This window comes from Trichinella spiralis (genome assembly GCF_000181795.1).
Source record: "Trichinella spiralis strain ISS 195 chromosome Unknown Scfld9, whole genome shotgun sequence".
Lineage (NCBI taxonomy): Eukaryota > Metazoa > Nematoda > Enoplea > Trichinellida > Trichinellidae > Trichinella > Trichinella spiralis.
The window spans coordinates 3,904,209-3,920,019 of NW_003526948.1; the positions used below are offsets into that span (position 1 = coordinate 3,904,209).

Consider the following 15,811-nt stretch of genomic DNA (forward strand, 5'->3'; position numbering starts at 1 on the left):
TCCATATCTTCTTGCACACTTGATGTGCTGAAAAATGCGCGATTAAAAGATAAACTGATAAAAGTCACTAATTAATATAGTTAATCACTAATATACACATTTATTCGTTTACGATAACTTAGTAAAGTGATTTCAATCGTTGGACAAACAATGAAATTTTTTCAAATCTTGCAGAAAGAGCATTGATAATATGTATACTGTAAAACGAAATTCAAGTTATAATTCATAAAGAAAAGAAAAGTGGTTTAGTGAAGATGTTTAAATGCTTATGATATATATTTAATGATGTTTTCATAATTTTCAATATTTAATTATTTATTTTACACGACTTTTTGGTTGACTTTGATGACAAAGGAAAATCTCTAAATATATGCCACATGTAATAGATGTTGTTGCATTTAGATTACTTAGATAAAAAATGTAATGATAAAATCTTTCTGTTACAATTAATTGTTTAATTACTTACAGTAACATGGCAGGTTTAATAGTTTGCATTGTTGTTATGCTAAATGATTTCAAAATAATATGATAATGACATTAAATTGACATAAAATAACACGTACACTTTATGTAAATTAAATAAACTGCTTAAATTTCATACTATACAATAAGTTTCAAACATATTATAAATTAAAAAGTGTCAGAGCAACCTGAATTGTTAATAAAATTGGCAAATTATCAATTTAATTTTTGTTATGCTACTTAGCTTCATCTATTATAATCATATTTATACTCTTTAGGCAAATTATTATAAATTAACTTGCTTTTTTGTATACTGTTGGTAATTTAAAATTGCTCATTATTTCATATTTCACTACAGTAATAAAATACCTGAGTGTCGTATTCTATTTATATGTAAAAATGATTTTACAATACAGATGTTTTAAAAATAAAATCGTTTTCTGACACTATTATTTTAATAAAGCAATAATGGAAGTATTGAATTCGATGCTGTACTAAAATGCAAATATGATTGAATTTTATCTCTGTAATTTAAGAAAACAGTACTTTACTGAATTTCATGCTTAATCAAGTATTTTTTCATCTGATACGAGTACAAATCATATAGATACTGTATGTTCAATAATTTAAATGCACTGTTAATGTATATTATTAGGATAAGAATGGTCAATAGCAGTTCAGAAAATTTTTGATCCGCTTTTAATAAAAAATTAAAATAAATTACAAGTAAATATTGTAGAATTGTAAATTAAGAGAACATTGATCTTTCTCTTTCATACTTGATTTTATGTTGCTGTAGATGTATTAGTTGTTTACTTATGCTATACCATTTTGTTGCGTGTCGCTTGTTGTGATTTGTTTTTTAAATGTTATTGCAGTATTTTAGAGCTTTTCATTGATGTTAGGTACACTCAAAAGCTGTCTTCTGTTAAAAGTGCGTTCTTCAGGTCGAGTGCCTTTTGCGGTTCGTGCTCTGGCATACGCTTCTACCATGAGTTCAGTTTACGAGACAGTCGCCCGTGGCAATTTGTATTCACCAAATTATCGTTTGTTTTACAGTATGTTTTTTCAATTGAATTGTATATTTTAGATTCACTTTGTGTTTCTTTATCTGAAACGGATTCGCCCGATTTTGGAGCAGTTCCGTTGTTAATTGTTGATGCATCATGTGAATTTATCGTGCCCAAACGTTTTGAAATGGAACTTTATTTTTAGAGAAAAACAACCAGTTCATATCTCCCTGGCATGATATTCCGCTTTATGCCGATGAAAATGCTAAAGTGTACAACATGATAGTGGAAAATCCGCGATGGACAAATGCGAAAATGGAAGTCAGTTGATGTGCGAAAAGGGTAGATTTGCGCTTTATTGGAAATTTTCAGATAGCTACTACTGAACCGATGAATCCAGTTAAGCAAGACCTTAAAAAAGGCAAAGTACGTTTTATTGATAACTGTTTTCCTTATCATGGTTATATATGGAACTACGGCGCTTTGCCTCAAACTTGGGAAAACCCATTCAACATCAATTCTCATACTTCTGCAAACGGCGATAATGATCCAATTGACGCTTGTGAAATTGGACAGCGTGTATATGCTTCATTGATTTGCTTTATGCTTGGTTTTTTTATTATTATTACTAGTTTATTTTATTTTTAGGTTGCTAAAAGAGGCGAAGTCCTTCAAGTGAAACTTTTGGGTCTGATTGCACTTATTGATGAAGGTTAGAAATGATTCATTATTCATCAAAATGATTCACGCTGTTCAATGACTAATGGTTGAAATTTTATTGATTTTTTCCAGTGTAGCAATGGAAAAAGAAAAATATTTACTTTTTTTTATTGAATTTTAATTTCTCTCTCTTTGAAGGCGAAACTGATTGGAAACTTATTGTGATTGACGTACGTGATCCACTGGCAAACAAGTTGCACGGTATGATGATGATGAGGATTCAGGTGGTGCTGGTTGGTGGAAATTGTTTTTAAATATTTTCAGATATTACCGACGTGGACATTCACCATCCCGGTCTTCTTCAGGTGATTATTCTTTTATTATAATTTTTATTTTTATTGATAATTAATGCGTTTGTTCCATGTTAGAATAATTTTTGTTTCATTGCAATGCTATGAGAAATATGAAATGCTTTAGGCGACGAAAGAATGGTTGAAAATATACAAAATTCCCACCGGAAAGCCGGCAAACAAGTTTGGACTTAATGGAATGTATCAAAATAAGGTGAATTATATACTGCTGAAGTGTTTTCAACGTTGAAAAATTCTTATTTTGAGATTGTAGGATTTTGCTGCAAATGTGATTGCTGAAACGCACGAATTTTGGAAGAAACTTACCGCCAAACCTGAAAACACTGAACTGTGCTGGTATGGCTGAGAATGAATTTTATTCAAAAAATCAATTATTCCAATTGTCTAAATTATCATAGTTCTACTTGCACCGATGATTCACATTTCATGAATAAAATTACCCAAGAAGAAGCGATGAAAATTGTGGCAAGTACTCCTGATCAAGGTGAAGCTGAACCGATCGATCCCATTGTCGACACTTGGCACTACATTTCTGCTTGAAAAACACATACGTACATATATACATATATATGTGTGTATATATATATATATATATATATAAGTAGTTGGTGACTGACTGCACTTTTAAACAGTATTCACGGTTTATGTGTTTAAGTGGATTTTTTTTAATCTTAATATTTACTGACACATTGGTTGCATACATAGTTGAGAGACGTATATCATTATAACTTAATAATTTATTTTAATAAATATTCTGGTTTTTTTTTTGGGAAAAGTATACAGCTCACTAATGCTGTATATGAGTGATCAGTTGTATTGATTATAATTAAATGAATTTGGCTAAAATAAACAATGAACAAACAACCAGAGAATGTTGTTGAGATTTTTTTATTTATATCTATAACCATTTAATGTAAATTTTAAAAATATTTTTTCTTTGAGTAACTTGGGATTTTGTTTGTTATTCGGATTGCGCAGTAAATGGAACATGTATGTTTCATTTTACGCGAATGTAAACAAGAGTAAAATGTGCAAATGTTTTACATTTAGTTTACGAAAAGTTTTTGTTTTTATGGTTGTTTTGTGGTAACATGTGTTTTTTATGGTAACAATAAATTTTGTTTTGTAATAATGAGATTCAGAAAAATTAAAATTGCGCATTTAGGAAAAGGCAACCGCGTGAAAACCATATAACACTTTGATATACTGCTTTCGTACAGTTTGAGATTATAAATTAAAGCAATTGTCTCACATACACAACAAGCAAAACAGTAAAGTTCAGTTTATTACAGATAAGCTTTATCATATTCTTTCTGTGCTACATTATGCAAATGTCACGCGTTTTTCACCTATTCCTGTTTTTCTCTGCCTTTTAGGCGAAGGCGTTTTCAGAATCCCCTTCAAAGGAGGCTGTGGTGCTTTGGCCGAGGAAGGTTTACTTTTATTCGCATTCTTTGTATTCACCTTCTTCACTTTGAGCTGAATGAACTTTTCGAAAGCAACCACACTCTCCTGCTGTTTTTTAAGAAGCTGTCGTTCACGGATGGCTTTGATACGACTAGATCTTCTCAAACCGGTAGCATTTCCCTCGCCCGCCTAGAAGTTGATAAAAGCATTTTTTTTGGCTAACAGCTCAGCTAGTCATTTCAAATAATGAAATTACAATTAAGAGCTATTCAGTGGAAATCTATAAAAGTTTATAAACATCAAATATAAAATTGCATCAAATTAATTAATAGTTATATAACAAATAATAATAAAGTACGCATGCAAATTTGCATACTTAAGTAAACAAGAAATTGGTGCAAACAATAATTAAATATATATATACCTTTGAATCGTTAGTCACTGATTGAATTTCAGCGTCAGTTTTCACGGAATTTTCCATCTGGAAAATAAATAAATTAGTGCTGCAAAAACTTAGCAGAAAATAATTTAACACGACACGCGAAAATATAAACATTCAAATTTGTCTGTCCAGCTCGTCTGTCAAATTCAAACTGTCGTAGAACTGTAACTAGAAAAAAGAATTACTAATTCGATTCACTATCACAGAGTGATTTCAAACAAAAAAACAACTCGCAACTACTTCTGTTTTGTAAAATTAGAAAACTGATATTCAAGTACAAGTGTAATAAAAATTGTTAGAAAATCAGTTAGATAATTTAAAAAATAATATATACTTAGCAAAAACTTTACAGTGAATGATGGATTCCACAAATAGAAAGAAATGGAATGATTTCAGAAAGCAATATTTATCACGTCCTACTTATTTGAATTTTGAATTTCATCTCACGTGATCATTTCATTATATGTAGCAAGCCGTTGCTATGATTGGCTACTTTCACCAAAATTTAAAGACAGCAACGTCTAAGAGATGGGCAGTGTTACGCTGCTGTCCTTTATACAAAAAAAATGTTCTGTGTAGTAATTCAATACTGTAAATATACTACAGTAGACAATAAATGAATGTAAAAAACAAAACCTAAAAAATACAATTGTTTTCTATAAAGCTGCCATGTATTTCCGCTTTTCCTTCGTAAATTCATACATTTTCACGACTTTTATGTTGAAATAATTCATTTCAGCATGGTACTACAAAACGCCTGCATTTAATTCAAAATAGTCAAACTGTCATTTTATTATTTGCATTTTATTTTTTTATCCACCAGATAATAATTGATTAAAATTAATTCTTCATCCGAATCAAATTTTACTGTTTTTTATAATTTTCCAAATTTACCGTTCAAAGATAGTAGGCGTTTTTCAAATAAATGCATTGAAGAAATATCGTAATTGTAGTTGTCTATTATTATTATAATTTAAACTTGATTCAAGGTTCAGTATGACTGAGGTTACAAATTTAATTTTTCAATTAAAATAATTTTTATTAAAACAAAGTTAATTTGCCGTTGAAATACAGCGCAATTAAACCAGGAAGTAAAAGGGGTTGTTTACGCGTTCGTTGTGCGCGATCACTTTACTGGTCCGGTAGCGATATCATTAACGCATCGCTTCCTATCTGAATTAACGCGACTTGCCATAGCCTGAGGCACGTTCACAAAGTGCGCTTCAATATAAGCAATTTCAGATATAGCATCTACCCTGGCTGAAGACTAATTTCTCTACCGCCAAGACCGTTCCCAAAGTGTGTATTTATAAAGAAACAGAGTTCTGAATTTGGATATTTCTTTTTTTAATGAAAAGTTCAAATAAAATCATAATCTGGTTAAGTTAATGCACATTCAATGCTATGAACAACGATAAACATATGCTCATAACGTTGAAATAGTGAACGTAAATTTCTGTCACTAGTCCTGATCTGATACGTGACTATCAGCTCCACTCGTGCTAGAACTAAACGTCAAAAAAGTCGCCGATTAAAATAACTCCATATCTATGTTTTAGATTACCTTTCTTTTTCTTCTTCTTTAGCTAATTCAGCTGCAACATCAGTGCCTACACTTTCTTCACTACTTTGTTCATCATCGTTTTGCATACTATCCGGGTAATCGGACACTGGAGTCGATACAGTACTTCGACTGGCAATTGATTCTGTCATTTTGTCCATGGAAAAAGATTTTTCTATATATCCGAGCGATTTCGCTTTACGCATTTCTTGCAATTTAAAATCTTCCGCTGCTTTACGATACTTCTTATTAAGTAGATGTCTAAATTTTAATTCACTAGTAGGAAATGGACAATCTACAAATGATTACGAAACAATCTCATGCACGTATACATGCATATACAAACCTTTTATTTCGCTCAAAATCCAACTGTTGCTTAAGGCGTAAACAACTGCGCAAATTTTCATGTATGCTATTAAAAACGCTCATCGATGATGTTATATCTTCAACAGCTCTGAATAAAATAAACAAGATTTATTGTCCAATCACGAAAAAGACAGCTTACGTTATAGCATTGTTTATATCAAAACAAACACCTTCTACACGTTCGTTCATTTTCTGGATTTTTTGCTAAAAATTGTAATACAGATGCGGGAAAAAGATAATTTTCTCAACAATTATGCAAATTTTTCCATAAAAGTATTTGCGCAAATAAAAATTCCTATGCAACACGGTCCACGCAATGCATTCATATAAAGTTTTTCCCCCAAAAGAAAATAATATATATTTGAAATTCACGTTATAAAAATAGGATCAAAATAAATCGCTCACCTGCATTTCAACTAAAGCTGGCACCGACTTTCGAATGTGCTCTTCAATTCTGTACAAGCCGAGCGTCGGCTCGTGTGCAACCATATACAAACATTCGGACAGATCATCACAAGCTTGCATGAAATAACAATTAATAATTCAATTTAATAACGACAACAATTTCCATTACTCTTCCGACATTTTTGTTCCAAATCTTTTTCCACTGGTTCCATTTGACAAGCAGACGACCAATAATAACCGAAACGTCACTCCACAGTGCGTGAAAATTATTCCATTTACTAAAAAAAGTCAACTTCATTTATATTCATACAAATGTACACAGATGAAGAAATAAAAAATGAAATGAAATTGAATTGAATGGAAAAAATTCCATCTCACCTCAAAAAATTTCAAATTGTTTTCAATATGCAATGAATGCTATAAAAAAGAATACTGTATCTTTTCTACAGCAACACTTTATTGTGAAAAAATAATTTAAAAAATGGAAAATTTGTTAAAGTAACATCGTTCAACTGACAACAAAACAGCTTCTCGAAATAGAATCAACCACTTGCAACGCAATTTCAAATTTTATTTATTTAAATTGTTTAAAATCGTTTCCAACGATCGTCAACAGTTCTTTTCTCCAATTCAGGAACAACATATTCATCATCACTGGGAAGTTTACCGGCAGACACCGACACGTCAGCTTCTTTATAATCCGGGTGGACGGTGTGCTCCCATTTTGCTTTATTTTCAAAAAAGAATACCACTTCACGTTCTTCTGTCAATTTTTTTCTCAGTTCTGCAATTTCAGCCAGACGTTTCTTCAAATAGATCCGCCGCACCTGAAATCACAAAACACAACTAGAGTTCGAATTCATTTTTCCATAATTCATAAAAATTGAACAACAAACTCAAACAGACATTCCATTTGTATTGGAATAATTGAAATTTGTCAAAAACTACTCGTAACACTCGAAATTTACAACATTCCATAGGCAACTTCTTTCATGATTATTCATCAGGATAAAGAAAAACAAATTCTAATTCATCATTAAAAGAGCTTTCAAACTTTGACAAATGCATTATCAAAAGAAAAAAAAACAACCAACCTTATTTTCAAGAAGCTGAATGCGACTTTGATTCCAGCTAGAAATCAAATCAATTTGCTCACTGATGTCTGTTTTTTCCAATTCCGGCAATTCTTTGTTCATTTGATCAAAAAAACTCGCTTCCAATGAATCATTTGTAAAATGTGCTGAATCTTTTATTTTACTGACCAATTTCTAAATTTTTCACAATTAATTAAAAATGAAAATAACAATTCAAAAAATTTACTGATAATTCTTGATCAACAACCGACTTTTCTGTCTGATCATTTTCCTCTTTTGGTTGATCATCCAACAACATAAATTTAAGCTTAACAAATGAATAAATGTGAAATAAAATTTAAAAAAAACAACACTTCAACTTACAGCATCCGCATGTAGTTGCAGATCAGATGTTTCACAGTATTGCTTTAATAATTTTACAAGACGATCATGTTTATTCCATAACTTTAAGCCTAATGCACGGCAGCTGTGAATTGCAGGACTATCCGGAAGATGTTCGCTCATCCACAAGATGGTCTTGCCAACGAGCTGTCTTGGTTCTTCCAAATCGAAATGATCATCAAATACAGGATTTTTCAAATATGGTATTTTAAAAATTAACTAAAATATTCACTGCAATATGACAATTCAAACATAAAAAAATAACGACTAAATTACGTCTTCTTCCTCTTCATTGTTCATATTTCTAAAACTGCATGGAATGGTAATCCAAGATTGATCACCAGAAAACAACCACTTCAAGCAGCTGTAAACAGACAGCCAACATGTACTCAATCTGAATTCTTCTTGTTTCATCATGTGGCAGGCTATTTTGGTTGCAACTAAACATATTAAAACGTCATTCATCAACCATTACAGTATTCTTCTGTTTTGATATTTTTACATGAAAATTTATCCTGAATAATGAAATAATTCATCGCAATGTTAGCTGCAAATGCATCTGGAAAAAGCCCATAATTTATCTAAACCAATAAATTGTCAAAATCGTAGCGCCAAAAAATTCTCCTCACCGGATCATCTATCATTTCCATGAACAAATCTTCGCAGCCAAGATGTAAAAACGATCGAACTAATGCATGATGTGTCGATGGTAGAATTGAAGCGCTCATTTTCGTATGACGAATTCTGAATATTTTCATTAATTCATATTTTTAAATATTAATATAATTTTTACTTATAAATGCAGCTCTTCAATTCGTCCAAATGATCTTTCCTCTGCACCAAATTCACTGCCTGTAAAATATCACATTCACCAAAATCGTGCTGCTTGTATAATAGATAAAAATTGCACTTACAACGTCGAGATCAATGGGACTGGCAACTTTCTTACCCAAAAATTGTTTACGCAAATCGGTAATAAATTCATCTGAAATTTACAATACCATGATCAACAGTTGGAACGGATACTAATGATCACTGTCATACCAGTATCTACGTTTTTAAATATAGGAGCTTCTAATCGTTTGCGCCATTCTTCAGAGCAGTCATACGCAGCGGACAGAAGGAATCGTTTGGAACACTGAAAATTTTGGCGCCAAAAATTCTGCAGCATCAACACTCGCAATTTAGAAAACTTAATCTGAAAAAAATTCAAAATTACGCTACAGTGATCACTTGGTTAGATGTTACAGATCAATAATTTCGCAAACATTTTTTCAAATATAAAAATTCTCCAACAAACATCAGAAAATAAAACATCTATCACAGTAACAGCGTCACTGTACACATAACGTGTATTCACTTATACCTCTACACCATTTAAAATGGAATTAGTGTCATTTGCTTACAATATGATAGTTTAGAATTGTACAAATATAATTATTAATTTGGAAAAATTTATTCAGTAACAAACAATACACCATTAACGTTAAAATGCATTGAGTTCCAGATAAAGCAGCAAAATTTTTACTTCAATGTAGTTTAATATAAATCAATTACAACAAATTCATCAATTTCCCTCCAGCTTTCCATGTTCAAAATAAATGGAAGCTATACACCGACAAAATGTAAAACATTCTGCATAATTCTCGTACGCTTATTGAATTTAACAGTTGAATCAGCAGTCGAACATCAGTTGCAAATAATATCGATTCGATGAAATTCTTAATAAAAATTACCGTATCTGAAAAGCAGGTAAAAATACGGTGGAGTATTTTTATTAACCAATATTGCGACTAATTTCAATAAAGCAATGCTTGACATCAAAACCAGTGTTTTATTTTTAGTAAAAAAAATAATATATAAAACATGATTTTAATATTTTCACTGTTTGCATACATTATTGTTCAAAGTACATGTTCTGTTGTTTAAGTGATGCTGCATTAATTTACTCATATGAAAAATTTTTTTAACTTATTTTTAACTAAATTGACTCATTTTTACATCAGAAGCAACAATTAGGATATTCTACGTAATTTCTTTAACGCCAAAATATGACTGTGTAATATATTTTCTTTTATGATTTATTTGGATGCGCGAATAATAAATTAATATAAATTAAGTTATAAAAATTATTTTATTGCTTTTTTTAAACATGGAAAGTAAAAATAAATGGAAAAATAAAGGAAATTTTAAATAAAAAGAAAGGAACCATATGTTAATAATAAATTTGATATTACTTTAAAATTGAACTTTAAACAATATTCACTTTAAGCTTAACAACTTTTGTTTAATCAATTTAAACAAAATGAAATTTCAGTTTTGTTTAAAGTACTTGAGTATATAAAAGGGGTACTATCGGTGGTTTAGTCATTTTGCGATTTTGGTGAGGTAGGCGTTGGTGACAAAGTATGAAAATTGGCGACAAAGTTCAAATTCGACGATCGAGCGGTAAGATATTTACATGATAATTATTGAATGATGTTATTGATTTTATTTTTACACAGGCCTCTCTTGCGAAGCTTGCATTTCGGAAATTATTCCATCTCAGCAACTCGTTGCAGTCCATTGGTTGGAAGGTGAAGAATCGAAAGGGAAGAAAATCACCTTTGACAATCTTTTGTTGTTCAATCCGAATTTGGTAATTGACGAAATGGAAGAAGCTTCGAAGGAAGGCGGGGCGAAGCAATTGTCCGAGACTGGAGAAGTGGTTGGAAAAGGGGTAAAGGTATATTCATGAGATTGTTTATTGGTTTGATTTATTCCTGAATGTATTTTTCAGTTTCCTTCCATGATTCCTTGTTCTCGTCGGTCATTGAAGATCAGTCGAGCAAGTGAATCGGTTGGATCAAAGAAAGAAAAGAAAGAAATGAAAGGTAAAGTTAGTAGTGTTGAAAATTTCCGCTTACTTTTTGAACTTTAGAACTTGAGGATGCGATCAAGAAAGGATTCATTACGAATCGAAGAAGCATGGCGCCTAGGTCGTCTAGGAAATCAGTTGTCTCGACTTTTGACAGTAAATCTTACCTTTTCAAGCATGATTGGTGGGTCTGATTTAGATGGGCTATTTTAGAGCCGAAAGTTGAGAAACGTTTTTCAATGAGAGCAGACATTAGTACTGTGAAAAGGCATGAACCTTTGCGCGCTCATTACAACAATAAGTTCATCACAATGATAGAGTGAGTGTTTGATGTTTTCTTTTTTGCATATCTTACAGTTCTCTTTTCAGAGACTACCGAAAGCAATTGTTGTGCAAACCATTGTCAATTGCTGATCCTGTGATGAACAATCGCATCACCGTTTGCGTTCGTGTACGACCGCTAAATGAGACAGGTGTGATTCACTTTTATATATTTTGATTTATTATTTTACATCTTTTGAATTAATATTAGGATGTTTTATTAAAAGGATTGAGCAGTAGTAAAGAATTTAAATTATTAAAATGTATGTTATAATTTGTTTGTTAAATTAGGTCTTATTTATAATCAAATTAATCTGAGCAGTTGTATTTTTCGTGTGAGATTGTTCTTTTGACAATATTCTTCGCATGTAAAATTGACAAATTCATGATTTATGTTAATTCCAGGGTATTTCATTGAAGTTCTCTCATGTTTAATTTCATTTCATTTTCACGTAGTAATAGTGTTTGTCATGTTCAGAGAATACTGTATTTTTTGAACTTTTACTATTAGGCATGTATTATTGTAAATAATACTGTATTTTATTTCACAAAAAGGAAAAAATTTTTGTTATTTCCACTTTTTCCTTTTCACGCTGAAGTGTAATTTTGAACTTGAATTTTCTTTTGTTGTTTGTTGGTATAATTGAAAAAAAAATTGTTGTAGAAATTGCCAAGAAACAATTCAGCGTGGTGACTGTGGCAAAACGTGATGTCATCATTTTACACCAGCCACAGACGAAAGTAGATACGACGAAGTTTTTGGAAAATCAAACTTTTCGTTTTGATTACGTGTTTAATGAATCATGCACCAATGACATGGTTTATCAGTAAGTGAATCGGTTGTTTTACAAGTTTGATGCTTAAAAATTGAAATAATTTTGTGAATAAATAAATATTGCAGATACACGGCGAAACCACTGACAAGAACAATTTTTGAAAAAGGTTTTGCCACGTGCTTTGCTTACGGACAAACGGGCACGGGAAAGACGTACACGATGAGTGGTGGTGTCGAAGGAAAGCAGCTGAATGTGGACAGCGGTATTTATGGCAAAACCGTACAGGATATTTTCCATCTCTTAAATTATGAGTATTATAAGTTGAATTTGAAAGTCAGTTGTTGCTTTTTTGAAATCTACGGTGAAAAGGTATTTTGCATAAATCAACATATCTACATTCGAATGTTAATGGTGAAATTTTTAAGGTTAACGATTTGTTGAACAACAAGCAACCATTGAAAGTTTTGGAAGACGGTTGTAATGAAATACGACTGACAAATTTGAAGGAAGTTGTCGTTGACAATGAAGAAGATGTATTCAAATTAATTAAAAAAGGAAGCGACGTGCGCACTTCAGGTCAAACATCCATGAACAGAAACAGCAGCCGGTCGCACGCAGTTTTTCAGATTATTCTGAGAGACAAGTTTGATTTTTTTTTCCTTTTGAATATTTTCACTTTTAATATTTTAATAAATTTTTTTCAGAATATCCAACGAAGTTCATGGGAAATTTTCTTTGGTAGATTTGGCCGGTAATGAACGAGGTGCTGATAACATATCCTTGGATCGTCAAACTAGAATCGAAAGTTCGGGTATTAATAACAGTTTGTTCAGGTTGAAGGTGAAATAACTTTTTTTTTATTTTCTTTTTGCTCGCTTGAATATGCACATTCACATATTTAATTAATTAATTTTTTTATGTGTATTAAAGTTTTTTTTTATTTTGTTAAATAGGAATGCATTCGTGCAATTGGACAGAAAAAAACCTATGTTCCTTTCCGAACTAGTAAATTGACGATGGTTCTTCGTGATTCGTTTGTTGCCGAAAACGCGCGAACATGCATGGTACTTTTTTTGTTTAGTTTAATTTTATAATAATAATAATAATGATAATAATGCGCATATTATTTCGAGATGCGTATACACAGCATTTCAGATCTTTTAACTTGATTTGACATGTGTTGTTGTTGTTGTTGTTGTATATTAATATGAATTTATTTATTTAGATTGCCATGATTTCTCCAGGCAATTTAAGCTGCGAACATACCAGTAACACATTACAATACGCAAATAGGTAACAGTTTGCGTTGAGATTATTATTATTTTTTTGAAAATATTTATAATCTCCAATTATTCATCCAGGGTTAAAGAGTTGATTGTTAATGAGTTGGAAGTGATGGCAAAAGTTGATGGTCAGGAAGTTGAGGATGATCTGGAAAAAACTTACGATGTTCCAATTTCGAGTATCCCTGCTTGTTTGGTAATGCAACTAGCTGAAAAAGATGTACTGTAGTTGATTTTTATCAACAGTTATGTAATTTTTAATTTTATGTGTAATTTTGATTTCCAGAGAAATGAACGTAATTGCGACACTATTCCATGTGAAGTAAATGATGAGGAAAAAGCATGTTCTTTGAACGTTCTGCAAACCAAGTTGCTTGAGAAACATCAATTCTTGTTGCAAGTAAAAACAAACAGTTTATAATTTTTGTCATATTTGATTAAAATTGTGTTATATTGAAGAACATGAAATCATGGAGCGCATGCCTTCAAGATCTTTACTCTCAAAGTAAGAACACGAAGTACGATTTCATGATGTACGCCGGTTCAGTTAGCGCATTGCTGACCGGTCATATTAAAACTATGCAGCAGTTGCAGGGTGAGTTGATTTGTTTTTTTGTTCATGTAACTCATTTGAAATATTTGTTTTTTAGAAGCTGCAGATGAATATCTGCAGTTGCAAGTGCGAGAAGCCAAAGAGGACTGAAGACGTGAAACTGGATAATTTGTTCACAATAACTATAATATTTAGCTAGTATTTAAAATTTTTTTGTTTTTAAATTTTCATTATCAAAATTCATTTCTTAATGATAAATATAAAAAAATATAATAATAAATAATTAAAATTATTTTTATCAAAGAGTGTTGTTCGAAAAAAGAAAACTTTCACAAATGTACATCAAATAATGCGAAAGTTTTGCAATATGAAAAAAATGGTTCTTTGATGATCATCATTTGAATTTTTAATATTTCGAAAAGTGATAATGATTTGAAATTTAAATATATACATAAAAGAGAGATTGTAAATTTGAATTTCTTTTGCAACTATTTGTGACGTGAGGAAATGCTGTGTGTGTGTTTTCCTTCTTTTTCGAAAGTTGTTTAGCTGTCGCAAACGCACCACACAGTGACATTTCACAAATTTTACCATATTTGTATTGTATTTCTGAACGCTACTGCGTTAAAAGTGACAAGCTTGAATTGCGCAATTTGTCTGGTCGTTTGTGCTTGCTTATTCATCGTGCGTTTCTACTTTTTCAACATTCAACAACGAAATTGGAAGAGAATAATATGATCAAAAAATTATTCATCTTATTGTTTGTTTATTTGTTTAAATATATGCATATATTTGCATGTTCAAAAATTGTCGTGCAACGGTGAATTTGGGGATTTTCATTCCTTTTTTTCCCACTTTTACAACAACAAAGTCCATCCCACACGAACAGCATGTTTGCCAAAGGAGAAAATTGGATCACGTGGTGTGGTCATTGGAAAATTTGCAAATCGCGTGGGATGTTGGTGTTGTTGTCGTTGCTGTTTAGCTTGCATAACTTGCACAACACTTGACGTCAAAGCTGGCAAGTTGAAGCATCACTGTTCATTTTTTTGGACGGTGCAATTTTTTCTCACTTTCTTTTATTTTATCAAAATTTTTATGTATGAATTTGTTGAAAATTTTCATTTATAGAAATCAATTGAATAAAATGCATTATTTCTTATTTTATGAAATATTATTAATTTCATCCTTTCAATAAACGTGCATTTGATATGTTTGTTGTTTAAATAAATAATACTGAATATTCAAATACCGAAAGCAGAAGAAGATATTTTAATTTTTCACATTTCCAGATGAATAATTTTTTTGTGATTATTAGAATAAAATAAAATGAAAGAGAAGCTTTTTGTTTCCATTGAACCGTGCGATTCTTTCTCAGTCTCAATCTTTCCGTCCCTCTGTTTGTGCAATTGCTTGTCAGCTATTTTCTATTTGCCTGTTGTTGATTGAATATTAATTCAATGGTCCAGTTGAACGTTCCGTTTGACAAGCGGCGTGTTGGAGTTCCAAATTGACAAGCGAAAAAGCCCCTGTCAGGTGCCTTGAAGTCTGCTTGTTGCATTTTATTCATTTTAATTTCTCTCTCTCTCGCTTTTCCCATCTATATTTCTCTTTGCATTTGAATCTTCCGTGCTACTGTGAATCTGCTTCTTCGACCACACCCTTAAGTATATATTTTATTCCTTTTTTGCTTTTTTTTATAATTTTTGCTATTTGTATCTTTTTGAACAAATAAAACCCTCGACAAAACGAAGATATGCATGATCCTTGGTTAGCATTGCTTTGATTGACAGCAAACAATTTCATACGGCACATTATCACCAATTTTTATGATTTGATGTAATATGCAAATTTCATTTCTT

At 31.2% G+C, this 15,811-nt stretch overlaps 5 protein-coding genes across 5 annotated transcripts; 2 read left to right on the forward strand and 3 right to left on the reverse strand.

Moving 5' to 3' along the window:
* Positions 1-190: 190 nt before the first annotated feature.
* Positions 191-3,043, forward strand: Tsp_05543 (inorganic pyrophosphatase). The gene is made up of 12 exons (XM_003371843.1): positions 191-215; positions 469-479; positions 1,349-1,520; positions 1,553-1,651; positions 1,678-1,793; positions 1,845-2,051; positions 2,121-2,184; positions 2,331-2,393; positions 2,457-2,497; positions 2,610-2,696; positions 2,757-2,833; positions 2,902-3,043. The coding sequence occupies exons 1-12, from the start codon at positions 191-193 to the stop codon at positions 3,041-3,043; spliced, it is 1,104 nt and encodes a 367-aa protein (XP_003371891.1).
* Positions 3,044-3,826: 783 nt separating this feature from the next.
* On the reverse strand, positions 3,827-4,794 carry Tsp_05542 (hypothetical protein). Its single transcript, XM_003371844.1, has 4 exons — positions 4,773-4,794; positions 4,444-4,514; positions 4,335-4,391; positions 3,827-4,099 (listed from the first exon to the last, which is right to left on the reverse strand). Exons 1-4 carry the CDS (start codon positions 4,792-4,794, stop codon positions 3,827-3,829), a joined length of 423 nt encoding a protein of 140 aa, XP_003371892.1.
* Positions 4,795-5,530: 736 nt separating this feature from the next.
* Tsp_05541 (hypothetical protein) lies at positions 5,531-6,804 on the reverse strand. Its single transcript, XM_003371845.1, has 5 exons — positions 6,685-6,804; positions 6,419-6,471; positions 6,260-6,367; positions 5,917-6,174; positions 5,531-5,573 (listed from the first exon to the last, which is right to left on the reverse strand). The coding sequence occupies exons 1-5, from the start codon at positions 6,802-6,804 to the stop codon at positions 5,531-5,533; spliced, it is 582 nt and encodes a 193-aa protein (XP_003371893.1).
* A 467-nt stretch (positions 6,805-7,271) lies between these two features.
* Tsp_05540 (hypothetical protein) lies at positions 7,272-10,530 on the reverse strand. The gene is made up of 12 exons (XM_003371846.1): positions 10,492-10,530; positions 9,776-9,880; positions 9,204-9,357; positions 9,074-9,144; positions 8,953-9,044; positions 8,789-8,903; positions 8,629-8,674; positions 8,436-8,599; positions 8,142-8,378; positions 8,005-8,085; positions 7,779-7,952; positions 7,272-7,511 (listed from the first exon to the last, which is right to left on the reverse strand). Exons 1-12 carry the CDS (start codon positions 10,528-10,530, stop codon positions 7,272-7,274), a joined length of 1,518 nt encoding a protein of 505 aa, XP_003371894.1.
* Positions 10,531-10,567: 37 nt separating this feature from the next.
* Positions 10,568-14,099, forward strand: Tsp_05539 (putative kinesin motor domain protein). Its single transcript, XM_003371847.1, has 16 exons — positions 10,568-10,607; positions 10,664-10,884; positions 10,939-11,037; positions 11,080-11,200; positions 11,230-11,335; positions 11,386-11,489; positions 12,002-12,164; positions 12,239-12,482; positions 12,539-12,756; positions 12,818-12,953; positions 13,067-13,177; positions 13,339-13,406; positions 13,475-13,592; positions 13,683-13,796; positions 13,856-13,991; positions 14,047-14,099. The coding sequence occupies exons 1-16, from the start codon at positions 10,568-10,570 to the stop codon at positions 14,097-14,099; spliced, it is 2,052 nt and encodes a 683-aa protein (XP_003371895.1).
* Positions 14,100-15,811: the final 1,712 nt, after the last annotated feature.